At 37.6% G+C, this 10,419-nt stretch overlaps 1 protein-coding gene across 1 annotated transcript in view; it reads right to left on the reverse strand.

Moving 5' to 3' along the window:
- Positions 1–6: 6 nt before the first annotated feature.
- LOC106877294 (WD repeat and FYVE domain-containing protein 3) overlaps positions 7–10,419 on the reverse strand; it is a 293,546-nt gene continuing 283,133 nt past the window's right edge. Inside the window, exons 66-70 of the mRNA XM_052968010.1 lie at positions 9,512–9,571; positions 6,743–7,688; positions 2,936–3,047; positions 1,316–1,513; positions 7–565 (exon numbers count right to left, since the gene is read on the reverse strand). Coding sequence (XP_052823970.1) covers positions 439–565; positions 1,316–1,513; positions 2,936–3,047; positions 6,743–7,688; positions 9,512–9,571 — 1,443 coding nt within the window. The 3' untranslated portion in view covers positions 7–438. The remainder of the gene's footprint in view (positions 566–1,315; positions 1,514–2,935; positions 3,048–6,742; positions 7,689–9,511; positions 9,572–10,419) is intronic.

Genomic DNA, 10,419 nt, shown 5'->3' on the forward strand with positions numbered 1-10,419 from the left:
AAGTTTTCTCTTCTTTTGTTGCTTTTTTTTTTGTTTCATTTTGTTTTGTTCTTCTTTCAAAAAAAAATTGAAAACACCCCACTGCAGTCAATGTTGACCATCAACAATAAAACCAAACCACAGCAGGAAGCTTTGGAAATAATTCACACATATATATATATATATATATGTATATGCATATGTACATATACACACATATATATATATATATATATATATGTGTATGTGTGGGGTAAATTAACAATTAAAAGAAAAAAAAAATATTCTTTTACAAAACATCAAACGCCCTCGATGCGGTTGACCGGTGGTAAAAACTGAACCAGAGGCGGTGCTGATTCTTAATGGAACAGCACCATGCAAAATAAACTTCACTTGACGGTGGTCCTGCAGTGTGGGTAGGAAAAGGTGGGATATGTAAAACCGTAAATGCCCACTGTTTTAAGTCCTGTTGGCTGGATTATTGTTAGCTGCTGGCTGCACACGCAGCATATTGTAGCAAGACTGACACACACGAACTGGTTTCATTATCCGTAGACGCCTTATTTCTGTCTCAAATCGACTGCACCTATAACAGAGAAATGGAAACATTTAGATATCACTTTTTATATTTTGTTTATCTCAAATATTAAAAAAGATTTACATTAAAAAGCACCATCTGAATGTGGTTGATGCCAGTGCCGCTTGACTGGCTTCTGTGCCAGTGACATGTAAAAAGCACCACCCAAACGTGGTCAATACCAGTGCCCCCCGACTGGCTCCTGTGCTGGTGGCACGTAAAAGGCACCCACTACACTCTTGGAGTGGTTGGTGTTAGGAAGAGCATTCAGCTGTAGAAATATTGCCAGATCAGATTGGAGCCTGGTGCAGTCTCCTAGCTTGCTAGTCCTCAGTCAAACCGTCCAACCCATTATTTATTTATTTATGTGCCCTTTTAAAGCCTATCCAGGCTCATGGGCCCAGTTTCCCGGTTTCTATGGCGTATGTGCTCCCCCCAGCTGGACAGGATGCCAGTCCATCACAGCGTTACTCAAGAAAGAAGAAGAAAGAGTGAGAGAAAGTTGGGGCGAAAGAGTACAACAGGGGTCGCCACCACCCCCTGCCGGAGCCTCGTGGAGCTTTAGGTGTTTTCATTCAATAAACACACAACGCCCGGTCTGGGAATCTAAACCACGATCCTCCGACCGCGAGTCTGCTGCCCTAACCACTGGGCCATTGCACCTCCATACCAGCATGGAAAGTGGATGTTAAACGATGATGATGATGATTGTTGCTTGCATCACTGCTTATTTATAAAATCTTTGAAAGAAGCACTCACTTGGAACAGAAGACTTGTCCACAATTCCGACAATGGTGTCGCCTCTCTGAGAAGGAAAACTTGACCCGACATGACAAGCAGCTATCCACACCTTCGTCCTTCATCCAGTGATCAGCAACAACACGCCCGGGCTGGTCAGTTACAGTCCAGCTATAGATACGGCCACGAGCATCACCAACATATATAGTTTTATGATCTCTGCAAGAATAATGAAAAACAGAGAAAATAAGATGAAGTAATTAGCACACGAAATAAATTACGAAAAAAAGGAAAGAAAGAAAGAGTGAAAGAAAGAAAGAAAAAAAGAGCGAAAGAAAGAAAGGAAATACAATAATAAATGCATCTTTCATGGTCTTTTTCCTTTTTCCATTTTTATTTTTAAAATTTGTTTAGTCATGCGGAAGGGGTTAAATGATAAGCCTGTTGTTTCTTACACACCTTTCAAGACAGGTGAGGTCAATGTGGTTATTGTCCTTCAGGAACAGTTACAAAATAATAAAAACAGTACAACAACAGAAAAAAAAAAGCATAAGAAAAGAGGGAATTCCAGAAGGAAGACCAAGTGTAGTGGTTCCTGCAGAGTTTGGTGGGTCTGAAGAGAATATGGTAACACGAGGAGACCAAGCAAGTTAGCCAGGAGGGTAAACTAAATGGGTAAAATGAAATAGCATGAGACTAGATGGCCATAAGAAACTAAGGCTCTCTCTAGAAAACAGAGAATGGAGATAGTATGTCTGCGTTAAAGCTTGCAGCATCACAACACCAAACCGTCTCCTCTTCTTGTCTCAGAGCTAAATTTATATGGGAAAATACACAAAGTCATGAAGTGCAGAAGCGAAATTCAGAGGAAGCGTCTTCCTGGTTCTGTGCTTTCTGTGACTCTGTAAATCTTGGAATAAAGATACTTTCACTGATGAGATACCGAGGTGGACGTATGCCATATTGAGGAGCAAGTATGTGGCTCACAATTCTTTTATTCTTTTGTTTGTTTCAGTCATTTGACTGCGGCCATGCTGGAGCACCACCTTCAGTCGAGCAAATCGACCCCAGGACTTACTCTTTGTAAGCCTAGTACTTATTCTATCGGCCTCTTTTGCTGAACCACTAAGTTACGGGGACCGTAAACACACCAGCATCGGTTGTCAAGTGATGTTGGGAGGACAAACACAGACACAAACACACACACACACACACACACACACACACACACACACACACACACATATATGACAGGCTTCTTTCAGTTTCCGTCTATCAAATCCACTCACAAGGCTTTGGTCGGCCCGAGGCTATGGTAGAAGACACTTGCCCAAGGTGCCACGCAGTGGGACTGAACCCGGAACCATGTGGTTGGTAAGCAAGCTACTTACCCCACAGCCACTCCTGCACCTATTGTTTAAGAAAGATTGTATATAATTGCTCAACCTACTAGAAATAACAGTCAAATCTCCCTCAAATCACACTCCACCATCTGAAGGAGGAGAGAACAAAAAGATGGCACGGTGTAGACGGAGCTGGAATGCTTTTGACCAATTCAATCAAGGTTGATCTCGGAGGCTAAATAACAACAACTACTTGACAACAGCAAGAACAACAATGTAGAATGACAGAAACACTTACTTAGATACTGCAATAGTTGTAACTGCAGCAGGATCCTTGTTATCTTTACGTTCAAAAGCAGTGTGCATTGTCAGTTTGCTGCGAAATACAAGTTGTCTCTGCCAACGGAATCCTGTGAAATATCATATGACATTGTATTATATATATACATATGGATGCAGCTGTCATCTTATACACACAAGTTCAAACTACCATTCTAATGCCGTATGTAAACAAACAAGTTTGTTTTTCGAAGCGCTGAAATGTATGGCAGAACAAGTAGAAAGATAAATTTTATTCAATGCATAGATACTGAACAGTATAGATATAAAGGATAAAATCCTTTTCTCTTTTTAAAAGCAGAAAAATTTGTCAGCAGCCAGCCATGAGAATCGAACTCACATCCCTCTAATATCCAGTTAGAATGCTTTACTATTTAAGCTTAAATGGCAAATGGCTTAAATGGTAAATGGTTTAAATGGTAAAGCATTCTAACCGGATATTAGAGGGATGTGAGTTCAATCTTCATGGCTGGCTGCCGACAAATTTTTCTGCTTTTAAAAAGAAAAAAAGATTTTATCCTTTATATCTATACTGTTCAGTATCTATGCATTGAATAAAATTTATCTTTCTACTTGTTCTACCATTCTTATGTATATATAAACATTTACACAATAATACATATACGCATATTCTTCCCTTCCTCTACACACACACACAATGTTCTGATGATCCGATGAACTAGCTTTCTTTATTTGCATTAATTTGTGAATATACAATAATTCTATTGCATAATGCTGAGCATACATATTAATATAAACATGTGTTACAATAAAGAACACTGAAATTTTTAATTAAAAAATATTTGTCTTTATTGTAAATTTAAAAAATGTTGTCATTACTACAAATGACAAACACTGAGATAGTTTGAGACTGATTGTTCTTGGACTAGGTATCATAGTAGAACTGATGGCCATCCATTCATTTTGTGTTGTGACAGCATTCTAGCCAGCTGCTGGTTGTGCTACTGTCTGCTGACTGCTATCTTCTGTGTCCAGTCTCATGTCTGCCATCCACCTTCTCTCAGTAGTGGCTAAAATGCACTGAATATATAGTAATGGTCTTGCTCAGAAAAAAGTGTGCAAAAATGAGAAAGTCTTTTATGTTTCGAGCCTACACTCTTCAAGCAAAAGGAATAAGAGAAAATAGACACAGAGAAAGAATAAAAAAGCTTGTGGATTTAGTGATCAATCATACATCTTTCAAGCATAAATACAGTTGTAATTAGATAATATTCAATATAAATAATAAATATAACCAATTCTCTGTATTCTGTGTGTGCGCGCGTTTGTCTGTGTGTGTGTATGCGTGTGTGTGTGTATAGCATTATGCTTTGGTAGTATATCACATGAGTGGATTAGATATTGGTCCACAGGCTTAAGTATTATGAACTGAAACCTACTTTTGGCATTTTGTTATGTTTCTCACAACAATATTAATTTTAAGCTGCTGAAGGAAAAATGGGAATCTGTGACAATCATGAATTTCTTAAAATATACAAAAATTATTCCAATGGAGAACAGAAACTCGCTCTATATTTAAAAGATGAGGATTTTCCTATCCTTCCTTAATACAGGTTCCCATATGCTGTTCATATCTGCACTCGGTCTGCTTAGGAGGTTGTTGTGTCCTAGCATATTTTAGTTTTCGTATTTTCCAGTGGTGTTCTTTGTCTATTATTTTAACTTCATCCCACAGGGGGAGGTGGTCTCCATTTTTCCATGCATGATCAGGAAAAGACGAGGACAAATATCCATCAAATGTAAATAATCAATGGAAACTCGGTTTTCAATTTGGTTTCCTAACAACTAAACATTGTGTAACAGCCACAAGGAAAGTGCTTCAGAACAAAATGTTCTTTCTCATACCCAGGACTGGATTTATGCAATAGGGTAATATGGGGTATAGACCAGGGGTCCCTTTAACTTAGAAAAGCCTAAAGCTTGGAGTTAAAAATTTCAAAAAATATATCTATGGTTATGAAATAGATAATTAAATTTTTCATTAAATCCAATAAAGTTTTTAAATTATTGAGCCCTATTTTGGTTTATTGTGTCCTTTAAGATTTTAAAAAGCCATTAAATTTACCTGAGTCCCTCTGAATATATTAAAGCCCTTTTAAATTTTGGATCCTCTCCAAACTGATTGGATCCTCTAGATTTAATGGGACCGTCTTTGTTATCTTATGTTCTGAATTACCAAACTCTCAGGAGCCCTTAAAACTTATTGGCCCAGAACCTATTGGTTCATATCAAATTCTCAATACTCACCACATATGATAAAAAATGCTTTTAAATGAATTTAAGGCACTTTTCCCAAATGTTTTCTTTGATTTGAATGTTTTATTGACTGTCCGTCAACAACTAAAGGTATTAATCTGACATTTCACTCAATACCACCATTTTTTATATCCATTTTCCTTTGCCAACCTAAATATGACAGGCCTTCTCCATCATGTTGTTTATTGTAGCCTCTTGTTATCTCCTCTGTAAAGTTCGGTATCCCCAAGCCAGCCATCACTATTTATTTCTCAGTCTTCCTCTTCCTCTTTCTTTTCCCATTTGAGTTGTTCTTCACCCTTCTTCACCCAACTCTCATTCTTCATAAACATCACATCTCTTCTGTAGCAGATTCTTCCAGCGTTCTCTCTCTCAGCTCCTCTGCACTCAATTTTAAATTAAATGCCCAGTTATCAATCATTTAAATTTCATTTAAATCAGCCATATCTCACCCATATATTCTCCCTGTTGTATATTCAACCTGACCAGATCCAGCCTCTCACACTTACCCTACATTGTCATTCTAAAAATAAACAACCCCATCATCACAATCTCAAAGTTATGAGACATAATGCATGATGAATTCAAACAATGTGAATAAATGAGCCCTACATTTAGCAGAATAATTTGAATGCTAATGGATTAAATGACTGACAATGTTATCGTTGATGTGTTATAAAGACATTCCATTATATTATAAACAAATGAATGACGTTTGATTTCATTAAAATGGAACTGGGGCAAGAATGGAACCTATGTCATTGCACAACCTACTCCTTCCATTTTCTCTGCCAACTATTCCTGGTGGGGGGTCATGGTAGTGTTGTAAAGTGGGTTCTTCCCACTGGTGTGATGTGTGACTGCTGTTGTATTGTAGTTGCTCTTTTATACTAGTAGCCACAATAGTTCTAGTCATCAGATACCGTTGTATCTCTTTGTACCAGAATACTAATACACTAACTTCTATTTTACAATCACTGATAGCTCCACAAGACACCGACTAGAACTGTCGACTCTCAGCTCGTCCACTCTCGACCCTCTCTCGACAACCAGCTACTAGTTTATTTATAATGGCTCTCTCCTACCACCTTTTACTGGGGGGAGTATACGGTTTCACTATACAACAGGTAGTAGAGTTCTCTGACACCTCCTCCATAGTATCCTGGATTCCCAAGTATGAACAACTAAGACTATGGATATTATCCAACCATCTCATTCTTGGTCGACCCATGAATCTCGTGTTGGGTAGCTCAGCTTGAAGAATCTGTCTTCCAATTCTTTCTTGTGACTTTCTAGTCACATGCTTATAGTACCAAAACTGTGACTCTCAAATATATTCCAAACAGATTTCTCTGAAAACTTTCTCCATTCTACATCCAAATCATATGAGACAACAACAACATAAATACTGACAGCAAAATGAAACTCAACTCAGTCTCAACGGGTGATTGAGATTAAAATGAAAATCTTGAGCATCTGTTTGACTTACCTTCACGTAAATAGTTCTTCATTGATAGTTTGGGTTTCCAGCTTTGATCGTTCGTTGGTTTATTAAAGCTTGGAATATCACTGGAAGATACCACAACATAATCCGAACTCGAGGACTTGGCTGAATCTTTATCACTGTCCTGATCAGCTTTGAAATCAACCGAGTCCGGTTGGTCATCTGCTTTAATAGTATCTGTGGATTCGTCCATGTCGACAGCGTTAGACAACTGATCGCTCAAAATAGACCTACCAGGCAGCTCGTCTTGTATAGAGTCTATACCATCGGGGGTTTTGTTAAAGTTTTGTTCCTGTTGGAGTTCAGCAAGGGCATCGACAGCATGGTCTACAGATTTAATGCTGACACTGTCTTCAGCATTTGGGATTGATGTTGCTGAAGAACTTGGGCATTCCTCAAAAATCAACAAGTCACTTGGTGCCGTCACTTCAAGATCTTCTGTGCTTCCAGTCTCACTTGTTTTATAAATGTCACTGGTGCTACTTGTAGAACTCAAGTTGCTGTCTCCGCGCTTATCAATCTCCGGGGGAACAAGATCTACCATATCCTCTTTGCAACCCATCCGACGAACAAAATAGTTTTCACTCTCAGCTGAAGAACCAAGTTCAATTTCTTTGGCTGCCAGGTAGTCAGGATCTTTGAATTCCTTGAGCCGGTCAGCTACAGCTTTGGCATCAATGCTATAGCTGTCACAAGACTCCCTACGAGTCATACGTGGAATATCAGTGGGCTTGTTTGCCCCATTCATAGCATTTATAGGAGCAGTGTTACTGGAGGTAGATACACTAGAGGTGGGAACAAGTCTGGTTACTGGCGGTACAGTATTAGAATCGGTCTCGTCTTCTTTACGTCTATTTGCTTCCTTGCTGTTTTCAGAGCAGGCTTTGCATTTGGCCTCTTCAGGCACCTGCACAAACTCAACACTCCACATCTAAAAAATAGAAATTAAATATAATTATTTTTGTTTCATTTGACATTATCAATTCCACAGTTTCGTCATTTATTTAAGCTAATTGTTCTCAACCAGGGACATTATGACCCTTGGGGGGTCCATATTAGATTTTGTTGTTAAATCTAGTGAGCAATGAATTGGTTCTATTTCTACAGAAGTTCCAGTGGATTGAAATAGGAACCAAAGGGGTCTATAAGCAAAATATGGTCGAGAACCACTAATTTAGGCTGTCAGAGCAGTTACAAGATCATGAAATATAATCAAGTCTTCAGCAAACCTCATCATATTATTTCGTATACCTAATTCCTCGCAGAGGAGAAAACCAAAGTGATTAAAGCACTGCTTTGGTTGCAGAAGATTTTTTTCTCATGATGTAATAGGATAAAGTGGCAATATTGCTGTTTAACACTTCAGCATTTAACCCTTTTGTTACTGTATTTATTTTAAGATGCTCAGTGTTTCTTTCAATTACTTTTAAATATAACAAAGAAGTTAGTAAAATAACTTAGTTATCATTCAGCTAGTGTTAGGAAGATAAATTGTGACTAAGGTTTGGTGGAAGATTTGAATTCAGAACTTATTAAAACAAGACATTTGTACTCAGAGCCAGAGACGGTTTCAGCTGAATTGGTATCAAAAGGGTTAAACCAGTCATATCCAGCCCAAATATTTATCTGTTTTGTGATCGAACTGCCCAGATCCTGTCTCTCACACCTACCCTACAACATCATTCTAGAAATAAACAATCACATCGCTGAAATCTCAAAGCTAAGAGACAATGCGTGAGTAATTCGAGACAATGTGAATAAATAAGCATTATATTTGATAGAGTAATGTGAATGGTGAAGGGTTAAGCAAAACTAGGACATTTTTTAAAAAAAGAAGGAAAGAAAGAAACAGAATATAAAGGAAGGAAAAGATATAACATTATTATATTAGAGATTAGTGTCCTGTTTGTATGTATGGGACAGGGCTGATAGCAGTGGTGCTGTATCATGGTTATATCCAAGAAAACCCTGATTGATTGATTAATTAAAAACCCTCATTAACAGCTCACAGATACTGTTTCTCTCTCTTTCTAGCACCACTAAAACCTCTACTCATCTAATAACTGATCCCTCACCTATTTGTTTCTCCTACTGCCCTCACCCTTACTGACTCTCACCTCTCCAGACCTCCCCAAAATAGAACACTTTGCCCAGTATTGCAATCTCTCACTATTGCAATCCATTGGATTTCCATCACAGCCCACATTTTTTCCCCTGCCAACATCAATCTACAATGTGTAACAGTTCAATATCAGCCACACCAATTTCTCCAGGGCGAGGGGTGAAGCTGAGCTATAAAGAGGTTGACTACTGTTCCTCCTGTTTTGACCAAGATAATTATAATTACAAAGCTAACCTAACAGGTAAAAAAAAAAAGCTTTAGATAACAAGATCAAACCTCATCTTGTATATTATTATAAGTGGTTAGTAAAATCTCCAGCCATCTTCAGGTACTTTGTTAATTATATCTTGAAGAAATGGTGTAAAATGAGAAGACAAGAAAGGGATTAAGAATGTCAGAGGAAAGGAGAAAGATGGAAGTATCAAAGTGTGAAAGTAAAAGAACATGTTTATAGGGAAGAAGATGAAAGAAGCATGTTAAATGTATGAAAACTTATTTGGCATTTCATTTCATTTGGGTCAAATGATTTCAGTTACCAATGAAAACCAGGACACAACTGGGGATAGCATTAACAGAAGAATGACTGGTAACTCATAAAAGTGAATAAAAATGTCCATTTTAACCATACATACCCGTACAACTCCATCACTACTTCCTGTCAGAATAACATTCTGTGTGTCCCATTCCATCATCTAGAAAGAAAAGAGAAAATGGATAGCATTAGATTCACAAAAGACCAAAACAACTGCCAAATTAAACAGACCATGCGCTCAGAGGATTGCATGGAGACACAGGGCATGTTATAAAAAAACCTGCCTAGACACATGCCACCACAGCAAGAAACTGTTAGTATCATTTAATGCACTGAGTACATTAAATAATATTTATCTCTTGCTGGATGTAGTACTTTTTTTGTTTTTGTTTATCTTACTACATATATAAACGAATAATTATATAATATATATATATATATATATATATATATATATATATATATATATATATATATATATATATATATACCCTATATTTTACGAATATGATTTTAGAAATTTCAGAAGATTAATTTGGCATTTTTTCATTTGCTGCTGACTGAAACCGTGCTTGTGCGGTGAATTTGAAAAGTTATAATATGATGCACTGAACACAGGTAAAAACTGGAGAACAAACATCCTTTAAAGGCATACTTAAAATTATATATATTAAATTATATATATATACATACATATTAAAAAGCACCATTCAAGCGCGGTCGTTGCCAGTACCGCCTGACTGGCCCCATACCGGGGGCACATAAAAAGCACCCACTACTCTATTGGAGTAGTTGGTGTTAGGAAGGGCATCCAGCTGTAGAAACTTTGCCAGATCAGATTGGAGCCTGGTACAGCCTCCTGGCTTGTGAGTCCTCAGTCAAACTGTACAACCCATGCCAGCATGGAAAGCAGACATTAAACAATGACGATGATGGTGATGATGATGGGTGTGTCTGTGTGTATATGTATATATATATATATATATATATATATATATATATATATAT

The sequence above is a fragment of the Octopus bimaculoides genome, chromosome 5 (assembly GCF_001194135.2).
Source record: "Octopus bimaculoides isolate UCB-OBI-ISO-001 chromosome 5, ASM119413v2, whole genome shotgun sequence".
In the NCBI taxonomy this organism is placed as follows: domain Eukaryota; kingdom Metazoa; phylum Mollusca; class Cephalopoda; order Octopoda; family Octopodidae; genus Octopus; species Octopus bimaculoides.